Here is a 13,581-nt window from a genome sequence, read left to right as displayed (position 1 = left end):
ATCGTTCAAAATATGAATGTTCATTGGGGTTTTTTCCCGATTTTTTTCACTATTTTACCACTTTAACTAGTTATACAAGTCATAAGAATGTATCCAACATGTTTTATAAAAGTTCAAGAAGTTATTTAACATGTTTTGGATTGTTCAAGGAATTATTTGTTCCAAAAATTGTCCAAGAAGTTATTTAACATTTTTTGGAATGTCCAAGGACTTATTTGTTCCAAAAATTGTCCAAGGACTTATTTAACATGTTTTGGAATGTCCAAGGACTTATTTGTTCCAAAAAATTGTCCAATGACTTATTTAACATATTTTGGAATGTCCAAAGACTTATTTGTTCCAAAAAAAAGTCCAAAGACTTAATCATTCCAAACAAAAAAGTCTATTGGTTTTTATTGTACTTTTTTCCGAGATCAAATCAACCAATTAAAATGAGTATTTTAATAAATTTAAATGCAACGAAATAAAATAATTAGATAATTTTATGCTTGTGTTTAGAACGTTGTTCCCGATGAATAGTGACCTGCGAAACTTGAGGAGGGCGATGGCGCCGCTCTCGTACCGTTGTCAGCAACAACCAAGTAGTTCATCAGTGACTAGTGTCCATCACTGAAATGGATCGGATGAAATCTTCCTTAGAATTAATCGAATTCAACTCAATGGCGTCTTCTTCATCTTCATGGTGGCAATCGTTCCTCTCTCCGGCCAAGAGTTCCTTCACCGCTCTCTGCTTCAAACGCCTCCAAGAATACGGTTAATTTTCACAATCTCAATCTGTATCGAATTTTTATCCTTAATGTATAACGTTTGATGCTTAACGAACGTATAATTGAATATCGAGTTGGAAATTTTGGGTAGATGAGTGTGAGCCTACTCTAGGGTTTCTCTGTTTGATTCGTTTCGTCTTTTCCCCCAAATTCGGGAGTGCTTGTCATTCCCCTTTCTCATCTGTGCGATTGATTTTTTTGTGGTATTCTGTGTGATCGATTTCTGTTCCTAAAAGAAATTAATTCTGATGATAACCATACACTTTGATTTTGTGAAATTTTATGAGAATACGATGAAACCCATATTACTCTTTAAAATTCTCACTTGGTATCAACCATTCTACCTGGGACTAACAGGCCTTTCACCGACACTTCCCGGTAGGCGCTTGCCGGTAAAATTCAACATTATCTCCTACTTACTGGTAAGATTTTAGTCAAACAAAAGTGGTATCGTAATAACAATTTACCTGGTAAGCGCTAAACGTGGTAAGAGTTGTCCTTCACTTACCGGGTAAGACTCTCGGTTCTTGCCTTGCTATCCTTGGTTCTTGCCATATTCATCCTTTTTACCAAGGGCCTTTGGTCTAGCGGGATCACAGTCTTCGGGTCAGGGGTTCAAACCTACCAAGATGAGGAGGGTGTGTGAGTTTATTTGTTGCATTTGCTGTATATACATATTATATACTTCAAAAAAAAAGATAATGTGACTTGGTAGCGCTTACTCAAGTAAGCGTATCGTAAACGGCCCCCTATTCTACAATCTATGCCGGTAAGGTAATGTTAGAACTTCGCTTCTCTCCTCAAAGGACCTTTCTTTGGGAAGTAATCGAGTTTCACATATTCCCTACATGGTATTAGAGTCGAGGTCTACTACTCTTTAAGTACTCTGACACGTTGGGACAAGATGTATCCATCTAGCCCCCTCTTAACACTATGGGACAATCTGTATCCGTCTAGGCCCCTCTAAACATTGTCGGACAATCTGAACCCATCTAGCCGCTTCTGGAGGGGGCTGTGTTGGAGTCTCACATCGGCCAGACTTGGACATATCATCCTCAATATATGTTGGAACTTTCCTTCTCTCCTTATGGGCTCTTTTGGAGAGTAGTGTAGAGGGGTTCCACATATTCTCACAAATTGTAGTATGGGTTCTTAAATGCTTTCTAAACTATTTCTTTTATAAATTTTTAACAGCCATTAAAGCCAAAGTTAAGGTGATGAGATTACCAGAAGAGAAGAAACCGTTAGCAAGTCTTGAGGAGATGGAGAAGATTATAGGGTATAAGTTCAAGAAAAAGATTCTATTGCAACAAGCTTTTACACATCCAAGTTATCATGGCTCTGAATCGTATGAAAGACTTGAGTATGTTGGTGACTCCATTCTCAATTTTCTAATCAGTAAACAACAGTTCTTTATGTATCCGGATCTCCCACCAGGGTCGTTGACTGCTCTCCGAGCTGCCAATGTTGATACTGAGAAGCTAGCACGTGTAGCGGTTAAATATAACTTCCATAAGTACATACGCCATGAAAATCCGACGCTTAGTAAGCAAGTATGTTACTCCAGATAATGTGTTCTTCTAGTCCCTTTATTAGGTTTGTATTTTAAACTTGCATCATCTATGGCCTTTATAAATGTATCACTCAATCTACAATCTACAATCATCATTGCAAATTGCTTGGATTTTCTTGGAATCTACAAAGTGCTTTTTGAACTTTTTAGGGTAGAGGTCAAGTTTGCCTACATCTTAATCCCCGACCCCACCTCTGGGTGGGATACATTGGGCTTTTTGGTTTGGTTTACTGTTTTTTAGCTCTTTTTTCTTTCAAAGATGACTATTAGTCTTCATTCCTTGTTCTAGGGCTAAATCGATCTCCCATGATTAGATAGCAACCATATTTGGTCGCCTATTGCCACATGCAGCAAGAATCTCAGGTTTGACGCGATGGGTGCCATCAACTATCGATCTTTGTTGTGGGTCACACCATAAGAAAAATTTCTTCCCGACTTAAGTGTACGTGATGGTGGAGTCAGGCCTTCTGAACTTAGTCACAAACGTTGGAGCCAATGGTTAACCAAAAAGTCATAAACAAAATGTAGAAGGGCTTCACTACACTTCATATATGTAAAGGTTGCAACTATTATGTTGCTAAATGCTAGGAGCACCAGAGATGTTGCCCATGCAACTTTTTGGTGTTATGGTGAGTCTAGGGTGCGTATGGTACGTGGAATAGGATGAGATCGGACAGAACAAAAGCTTGTTGTCCCATGTTTGGTATGACATTAAATTGGTACAAGATAGGACTGAGTGGGACAATGATGCATTTTTTGTCCCACCAAATAGGTGGGAAAACATCAGGGAGATAAGACAAGATTGATAAATTACTAAACTACCCATGTCAAATTTAAACCCTAAAACCATGGACAGTTCTTTCACCCGCTTACCTCACTCTTGCCTGTCCCATCCTGTCTGGTCTTGTCTGCTTACCAAACTCATAGTGAAAGTCTCTTTGATTGTATAGTGAGGTGATTGTAACTGAAGGCGATAATTGAATCTTTATTGTGTTCTATACTTCCTCCGCCCCTAAATAATGTCAAATGAGACAGTTTTAGATATGTGTAATTATTACACTTTTTAAATAACCAAAGGACACTTTTACCCTTGATAATAGAGAGAGAGAGAGACTTTCTCCATCTCATAATAAAGGGTAGAATGGGAAAGTGTAAACTTATTTTTGATAGTAGACACTTATTTTGAGACAAACAAAAATAGTAATGTGCACACTTAATTTGGGACGGGGGAAGTATTAGATAGGCATTATTTGGTTGAACTGCCTCAAAAGTTAGTAATATCATGCATGCTGTAGGAACAAGGCTAGTAAAAAATTTAAGGTTAAGTCTGTGACATGATGCATTCATATTTGTTGCATGCTTAATCATGTTACACATCTAAACTTCTTTCTTTCTTACGCATACTTATGATTAATCTTGTACAGATTCGAGTCTTTACGAGAGCTCTTGAAAAGTACCCTCTACATTCATATGGATTAATCGATGCTCCAAAAACTTTAGCTGATATTGTTGAATCCACAATAGGGGCCATCTACGTCGACAGCAATTCCTCAATCGATACTACGTGGGAGGTTAGGTTCTTCTATTTTTTCCTTTTTCCCTTGCGTTAAAAGTTCTTCCCTCCTATAAATACTACAATTGTTAATTAGTTAGATCTGTGAGCTCCTTAGGGGGTGTTTGGGATTGCTTATAAAACACAACTTATTGACTTATTCCTGTGTGACACCGGTAATAAGCATTTTTGAGTGTTGGGATAAACAGCTTATAGCTATACTGGTGCCAAACCGGCAATAAGGAATTTTTAAAGAAGTTAAACCATTCTGACTTATAATAAGTTGATAATGACTTTTGTAGAAAAGCATAAGTTGTTTCAAATAATCAAATCCCAAACACCCCCTTAAAGCATCTCCAATCATACTCCCCACATTTAAATTAATGTAGTGAGTAATTGTTTTTTAATATAGTAACTCCAACCATGCTCCCTATATTATTAATAAACTTATCATGTACTTTAATACTGTTATTTACATTTTCTAATTATTAATAAAACAAATAAAAATAAAATAATATAGGTATATTGTAGGGAGCTCTGTGAGTGGGATAGTGTGAATTAGGTTCTATGCTGTTACAACGGTCATAATTCAAAATAACGGCCAAGAGTCAAGACTGTGATTTATATAGCGGTTATCACGATGATAAATTGGTGGTACAACAGTCCATATAATAATTAGAATTATATATAGGATTGGGTTTTCCGTCAGAAGGGAAGTTATAGTGAGAAGCGTAAGAAGAGATCTCCACCCTTGGATCAATCCTAATTGAATGTCAACACTAATGAGGTGCACCTATAACATATTTTAGTAGCAGTGAAATTGTAGTTGCTTGACTTCCAGTTTTTTGCGGTATTATTTACTATGATAGGTGGCTAAGATTCTACTCGAGCCCATGATCACTCCTGAAATGCTCCAAACGAACCCGGTGAGGAAGCTCAATGAACTCTGCCACAAAAAGAAACTGAAGATACGATTTAGAGATAAATGGCTAAAAGAAGGCGTGTACGAAGTTTTTATCGATAATAAACTTAGAGGAAGAGGTGAATACCAAGCCAAGAAGGAAATCGCGTTGAACAGAGCAGCCGAGGATGCATGTAACAACATCATCAACGGTCCAGATTGCTGAAAGTAGGTAACGCGTTATACGTTCATTCAACATTCTTTTTTGCCGTTAGAACGCGATGAACAACGTTAAATTTATATTGGTAATACCTCCAACTTAGTTGGATCATGTTGTTGTTTACTCATAAACATTAGCTTAAGTTTTTGATCCACTTGTTTCCAAGATCTATGAACATAAACTTTGATTGCACATGCCACAGGGACAGACCCAGGCGGTTTTTGTGTTGGCATGTGCCACCGTTTCGTTCCTCCGTTGTAATGTAAACAGTTATTGTCACTTTAGATCCCAGATTAAGGGGGGGTTTACCAAACTTTTTATCAAGTCCTGTTTGGATAAATTTGTCTGTCTGGATAAATGAGTGTTGTTTATTTTTTTATTTGAACCAACCGCCTGAATAACACAAATGGCCGATTTACCCCCCAATATTAATTATTTGAACATCAAAACAAAAAATCATAAAGAGGCCGAAGATGAGGTGTGTCTTACATGGGAAGGAGGCGGTGTTTTAAATAAGGGGCAAATGTGTTATTTTTGTGGCTGAATGGAGACAAAACACCATTTTTATCTGTGCGATTAAGCCGTAAAGTAAACAACCCAAATGAGTTGTGCGAATAAGTCAGATAGATCAATAAGTCTAATTAAGCCGCAAGTAAACAACCTCTAACACAACAATTCATGTAATTACACCCGATAGATATGACATTGAAGAACATAGTGTTGAGAGAGCACAAGTCGCCTTCAGATTATATATTCAATCAGCTCAATTACAAATTGGCTCTCATACTTAGTTCTAAGCCCAAGACACCTGTCCAATACAACTAGTAAGCCCAAAGCCCATACTACAATACAAAGTAATACAAGCTTAACAATCACTGTATCAAATTGTTGTGTGTCATCGTATATATTTTGAAACTACAATACGGACACAAGTTTTCATTGGTAGAGTTGGTTTGCAAGGCTTTTCTTCTGCCCCAGATCTGAGTTTGAATCCCGTTAGTGTAATTTTTTTAGTTTTAATTTTTAATTTCAAATTTATTATGCTTTTGAAAAAGAATTTATGATAAAAGACTTGTTACATATGAAAAATAATGAACTAACCAACAGACCAATGATGATTATTTGAAAAATATTCACATATTTATTTCTTATAGTCAAACGGTGCCACCACTAAATCAAACATAAATCAAAACATGAACACAACATTATCGGAAAACATCATGAACATATGAAGATAAACAACAAATTTGTACCATACGTTTAAAAAAATTGTGATACAAGACATGTAAAATCAAAACCCTAGTAATTGGTGACGACTTGTTATGCAGGATGATGGACGATGAAGATTTGTGTTACTCATCTTCTTCTGCATCTGCTTCGTTTCCCTTCATGTTCGGTCACTTGCATTTGCATCCTTCGCCGTCTTCTGCATGTATTTTGTGCCACCATCCTGATTAGAAGAGGACATTCGAGGACATATAAGGGTTTCTAAAATGGGTTTAGGCCTTGAGGAAATGCATGTTTGATCATTTGGTGGTTAGGGTTTTGGGGTTTTGATTATGAGCTCGATTTTTAGTTTTGGTTTTTCCCGGAAAAATAAAAAATAATTAATAATCAATTATAAAAGGTTAAACGAAGTGTAAAAATAACATAAATACTCCTACATGAGAGGGAGAGGGAGAGGGAGGAGGAGGAGGGGGAGGGGGAGAAGGTTGTGGAGATTGATATCCATTTTGTTCGTTTTCTTATAATTATGAGAGGTTGATTAATCATTTTTATTGTGGAGGGTGTTAATCATGGATACTATTATCTTCATTATTTTAATTTTAGAGAAATACATGAAACAGTTTCATTAAAATTTTATTAAGTATTATATGAAACAATTTTTATAACCATATATGAAACAACTTCATCAAAAAAAATATTATGTGAAACAATTTCATAAGATTAAACAATAAAATCGACGGATGAAGATGGTTTGCATAGTTTATACAAATTGGATAGTTTGTATTTGATCACTCCTCTCTCTCTCTCTCTCTTTATATATATATATATATATATATATATATATATATATAATTATGGAACGAAAACGAGACATTGAGATTTAACCAAATAAGAAAATCACTTAAATAAATGAAATAGGTTTAGGAAATCACCCAAATAATCAAATCATCAAGATAACAACAAATAAACATAAAAAAAACTAAGAAAGAAAACTTCAAGATCAAGGAAAATAAGCAAATTAGATAACTGGATGAGTAAATAAGAAACTAAGAATGAAAACACCTTGATTCAAGCTTGAAAGAAACTAACCGCGATTTGAGAACTGAGGGTGAGAGCCGACACCAGAGGTTAATAGATGAGTCAAGGTGAGAGGCGAGAGTAGACTGCCAAGAGCAATGGTGGATATTGACAGCACTGTACATCATAGGTGAGGGGTAAAAGGGTAATCGTGAATCGTGAGGGCAAAGGTGAGAGCGAGAGGCCAAGAAGGGTAACATATTTTTTGGGAAAAAAAATCAAATAAGAAGCCTACTAAACCCTATTTGACCGTTGGACCATGATGCCCTCTAGGCTTTGATGCTTTGGGCCACCGCCCTTTTCACCAACAATAAGGCCACCATAATATAGATATTTTAATATACTTCCCATGTATATATATATATATATATATATATATATATATATATATATATATATATATTGATTAACTTGTATATCCAACCCGCTATGTGAGCCGACTAATCGCATGACGACCACCTGCTTTGCAGATAGCCTGGAGCCACCGCATTTGAACCTCCGTGGCCACAATAGGATTTTTCTCATGTATATTTCATCCAAGAGATTTGTATTTACACCCTTAGAATGTAATACAAAGAGGTCACAGTGGAACTCTCTTACTTACCATAGTTGTGATTTTACTCTGTCAAGAACTGTGTAATATTCATTTTTCAGTACTGGAATTCTTTCGATGGTTTTCACTAACTGTGGTTTTCTACTTTTCTCCCGATCTGGGTTGCCACATTTACTTTGTGTTGGATGCATTTTCAGTAAGTGAATCATCACATTTCTATGCTTTGAGAATTTTGTCTTAATACACTAAGAACACCCTCGAGTGTTCAAGCTATAGATTCATTAAGATCAGTAACTTATCCCTTATTTGACTTTATCAAGTTAGTATTATCTTCTACAATAATAACCTAATGCATAATTTCCTCTAAAGCACATGGATCAAAAATAAAGATGAATTTCAAAAATTGAACTTTAATATAAGGGGGTGTTTGAGATTGCTTATTTGAAACAACTTATGCTTTTCTACAAAAAAACTTATCAACTTATTATAAGTCAGAAGAGTTTAACTTCTTCAAAAACTTCTTATTACCAGTTTGTCACCGGTATAAGTTGTTTATCAAAACACTCAAAAGTGCTTATTACCGGTGTCACACCGGAATAAATCAATAAGTTGTTTTTATAAGCAATCTCAAACACCTCCTAAATATAATAATTATTAAATCCAACTTGTCAAAATATATTAAGACCAAACCCACAAGTGTATGTATTTATTTACTTATTTAATTTTAATTTAATAGGAAATATTCTTAAAATATTACCTACAACATTAATAGGATCATATTTATTTATTCTTTCATTTAAAAGGAAATATTCATGACGATTAAATTAAATGTATCCTTAAATGTATTATTGCTTTTCTTTTAACTTTCACTTGTCTTCACATTCTGAAAATAAGGGTGTTTGAAAAAATATTGTATTGATTAAACAGATCGAACCAAGTTAAATCAAACCATTTTTGATGGTTTGTGCAGTCTGACGGTTCGGTTCAGTTTGAAAAATAGTTAAACCGTTTGGTCTAGTTTGGTTAGCGGTTTGGATGTTTTTGTGAGAGGTTTGGACCAAATTGGCCGTAAAAAATACACATGTATTAATTAAAAATTTAGTTTTCATGTTGTATTTTGAACATTTATGGGCCAATAAAAAATTCGTTCAAGATATTATGTTTTTAATTTTCATTTCTCAATTGACCGTGCGATGTAAATTGACAAAATTTCGGAATCCGTCAAAAATCAAATATAAAATTATAAATCGTCCTTCGACTTGCTCAATGTTGTCCAAAACTCTGACTGTCTTTTTGTGATTCGGTTTGACCAGTTTGGTCACTTGCTGAGTTGATGGCAAACCCCTCGATTTGGAAATTTTCCTAAATGGCCATTGCGGTTTGGTTTGTGATTTGAGGGATTAAACTACTCGAACCGGACTGCGAACACCCTTACCTAGAAATACCAACCAATAAAATTCAGAATAGTTGTAAGAAAACTCGAACCGACAACCTATGCAAAATAGTCTTGACACATAGTTTCTATTCATTGGCTGAGTTCGCCATCAAAATTAATATACTATTTATTTGATTGTCATCGAAATCGTAAAATTATAAATGTTATTTTCGGTCACATAAGAATAAGACGTTTGATCTACAATGTTTTATTATTCATCAAATTACAAAGTAAATTATGGATTTAGTCCCTGTAATATGTGATATTTTAAGGAATTGGTTTCTATAACTTTATTTATTACGTAGAGCACCCGGGGATATACACCTTTTTACGGAATTAGTCTCTTGACTTCCTTTGCCCTGACGTCTGTCCACTTGCCCAGTTAAACATGAGTGCAAATTTGTATCTTCGCCTTTCCCTACATTTCAACATTTCTTTTAACTTATTTAAGCGTTAACGTGGATCTTCATCTTCTTCCTGAAAACAAACCCTACTCAAAACACCAATCAAACCTGAATGAACACATAAATCCAAACATGAAAGATGACATGACATGTAGATTGAGATTAAAAATCAAACACCAAATGGTTTTTCCTTTCCCATATCTTTGTTGGTTTCCGCAATATCCGTGGAGATACCCTCTCAACTTGCACCATCCCCATCCCTGAAGTTCCATTGAGATCGCCCTATATGCATTGTGTTCGTTCTTGCCCCTGAATCCATTCTTCATCTGGCATCATGCCCCCATTGTTGCTCTGAAGAAACATGAAGATCGCCCCCCAACTTGCATATGTTCATCTTTCTTGCTTGAATACACTGGCCATCGACCCCCAATGTCTTTTTTGGATGCTCATGTGGTTCAAACTCTTCCTCTCTCTTTCACTCGACGAAAAAACCTCCCCCATCTTATTTCTTCGATGAACATCCCTCTTTTTCTCTCTTCTAGGTGTTTTCTTGTGCCACCGTTCTGCTTACGTATCTGAGCCACAACTCTTGGTTTAGGTTTTACTTTGATTTAGGGTTTGTATTACAAACTTTTTGTTTAGGGTTTGATTTATATTTTGATTTAGATTTTAGGGTTGTTTTTGTATTACAAACTTTTTGGAATGAAATTTTGGTTGACATCCTTCATTGTTCATGAGTTTGTTGATCCTTCATTGTTCATGTTAAGTAGATGAAACTTGTTAAATTGATCAAAATGCCCTCCTCATGGTTAACGGACAAGGTGGAGATCTGTTATAACTAGGGACCAAAAATGTGATAATATGAATGTTCCCAGGTGCACTACGTAATAAATTAAGTCTAGAAACCACATCCGTAAATAACGCCTATCACATGGACCAAATCTGTAATTTATTCTCTAACATATAGATGATAAAGTAAAAAGAAACTATGATATATGATCATGATATTAATTTCAAAACATTTTTTTTTGTTAACCTGGATATCCAACCTATGCAAACCGATTAATTTTAGGGTACCACTTGTTTTTGTGGGTAGCTTGGAGCCACTGCATTTGAACCTCCGTGGTTATAATGAGATTTTTATTCATTCTTGAATTTGAACTTGGGAACACGTGACACTTTTAACCTTTGAAACTCAAACTTAAACCAATTAAAGAACTATGAAAACCTAAGAAAATCCAACAGTGAAAGGCAACGCAATTTGCATACACAACAAACTTTTAAAATATAATTCACACACCTTCCATATATGTGTTTATATATGTATATATATGTAGAAGTTAGTTATTATACAACCCTTTACATTTGTACAACCAATACAACCCAATCTCAACCGTCCATTTAATTTGATGAATATGTGATTTTATAGAAGTTTTGATTGTTTCTTAATATAAAATATTGATCACAATTAATGAACACTATTCATCTTCCATAAATATTCAAATCATAATAAATAAACTCTCATCATTTCTATAAATATCTCAATTAATTGGGTTGTATTGGTTGTACAAATGGACATGGTTGCATTTGAAATATACCATATATATATATATATATATATATATATATATATATATATATATATATATATATATATATATATATATGGAGGTTCAAACGAGAACATCTGTGATTTACGAGAACGTAAGAACAACCTAATAACCTCAAACTTTTTTAATTAATAGATTAACTTATATTAAATATAAATAAATTAATAAGGGCAATAATGTAATTAAGTAATTTTTATAATTTTTATTTTAATTAATTATAATTATCTCTTTTTTTCCTGTACGTTCATTCCCACTCTCTTTTCTTCCCTTGTGATAATTGTGTGATTGTGTAACCATAACCTATCGAAACCATGGTCAATCGAGTGTAACCATAACCTATCGAAACCATGAGTAATCGTTGTGATAAATATGTGATTGTSTAACCCTAACCGATCGAAACCATGATCAAATTGAGTGCGCAAGTGATGTTATAATAGTGATATCACATGATTATCACACCAATATCACACCAAATCGTTTAGTGGATTTCGTCCGTAATTGTTGTGATAAATGTGTGATTGTCTAATTCTAACCTATCGAAACCATGAGTAATCGTTGTGATAAATGTGTGATTGTCTAACCCTAACCGATCGAAACCATGATCAAATCGAGTGCGCTGTTATGATAGTGATATCACATGATTATCACACCCATATCACACCAAATAAGTATATTATCACACCCATATCACACCAAATAGGTATGATTATCACACCCATATCACACCAAATCGGTAGTCAATTTTCTAAGTTAACCCTAGTCGAGCGGAATCCTTGTGACAATTGTGTGATAATCACATGATTATCACACCCGTATCACACCCAAATCACATCAAATCATGTTGAAATAAACGATAAACAAAATAGCCCATTATGTTATCCAAATTATTGGGTTTAGTGTGATCATGTTTTTAAATGTTTATCACTTTGAATTCTAATATTACCCTTTTGTCTCTCAAATTTTTTTGAATTGTTTTAATTTCATTTTTAATTTAAAAAATCTTTTAATTTTTAGGTTAATAGGTTGTTCTCGTGTTTTTGTAAATCACAGGGGTTCTTGTTTGAACCCTTTCCTATATATATATATATATAATATAAGGTTAGGTTCATGTGAGACCAATGGTTTTTCGTGAGACTCGTAAGACCAATTTATGTTCATTGATTAAATTTATAAACTAATGATCTAATGGCCTAAAGTTGCAAGGTAGCAACATTGTAATTATTAAGAAGTCTCGTGGCGTTTATGAATGTTCAGATCTAACAATTGTAAATCTAATCCAATGGTTGAGAATTGGTATTACGGGTCTCACGAAAAAACCATTGGTCTCACATGATCCCAAGTATATATATATATATATATATAGAGAGAGAGAGAGAGAGAGAGAGAGAGAGATAGTTTGTTTCAAATACAACCCGTCGCATTTGTACAACCAATGCAACCCAATAAATTGATATATTTATGAAAATGATGAGAGTTCATTTATTATGATTTGAATATTTAYGGAAGATAAATATGGTTCATTAATTATGATCAATACTTTATATTAGGAAACAATCAAAACTTCTCTAAAATCACATATTAATCAAATGAAATGAACGGTTGAGATTGAGTTGTATTGGTTGTACAAATGTCAAGGGTTGTATAATAACCAACCTCTCTCTCTCTCTCTCTCTCTCTCTCTCTCTATATATATATATATATATATACACACACGGAAGGGTTCAAACGAGAACACCTTCATTTTACGAAAATACCATTTTACTATAGACAATCACATGTAATACTAAATCAGAGACGCGGGTGATTTTCGATGCGATCTTGGTTGCAGGTCAAGTCGCCCTTACACCACTAAGCCCCCTCACAAGTATTACCACATGTGATAAGGTTGTTGTTGATATGATACTATAATCAATCAAGACCATCACATGTGATACTAAATCATAGACACAGACAACTTTTGACGCGACCTAAGTCGTAAAACACGTCGTCCGCACATCACAGGGTCCCCTCACATATATTATCACATGTAATAAGGGTGTTCTCGCCTTCTCGTAAAATGGAGATATTCTCGTTTGAACCTCCACCTATATATATATGTATGTGTATATATATATACTAGAAGCGTACTCACGCAATGCAGCGAGATATATCATGATTTTAATATTTCATTTTATTATTTATTTCAGTCGATGTTATAATATGGCTTTATGTGATTTTGAGAAAGCGATGATGTTTTTATTTTTGAATAAAATATATGTTTGA

The 13,581-nt window shown here is 34.4% G+C and overlaps 1 protein-coding gene across 1 annotated transcript; it reads left to right on the top strand.

Moving 5' to 3' along the window:
- Positions 1 to 457: 457 nt before the first annotated feature.
- On the top strand, positions 458 to 5,292 carry LOC112507014 (ribonuclease 3-like protein 3). The gene is made up of 4 exons (XM_025111393.1): positions 458 to 753; positions 1,962 to 2,320; positions 3,765 to 3,911; positions 4,762 to 5,292. The coding sequence occupies exons 1-4, from the start codon at positions 615 to 617 to the stop codon at positions 5,017 to 5,019; spliced, it is 903 nt and encodes a 300-aa protein (XP_024967161.1). The 5' UTR covers positions 458 to 614; the 3' UTR covers positions 5,020 to 5,292.
- The last annotated feature ends 8,289 nt before the right edge of the window (positions 5,293 to 13,581 follow it).

Source organism: Cynara cardunculus (genome assembly GCF_001531365.2).
Source record: "Cynara cardunculus var. scolymus isolate 2C chromosome LG 2, CcrdV1, whole genome shotgun sequence".
NCBI classification, from domain to species: Eukaryota; Viridiplantae; Streptophyta; class Magnoliopsida; order Asterales; family Asteraceae; genus Cynara; species Cynara cardunculus.
This window is presented reverse-complemented; position numbering and strand designations above follow the sequence as displayed.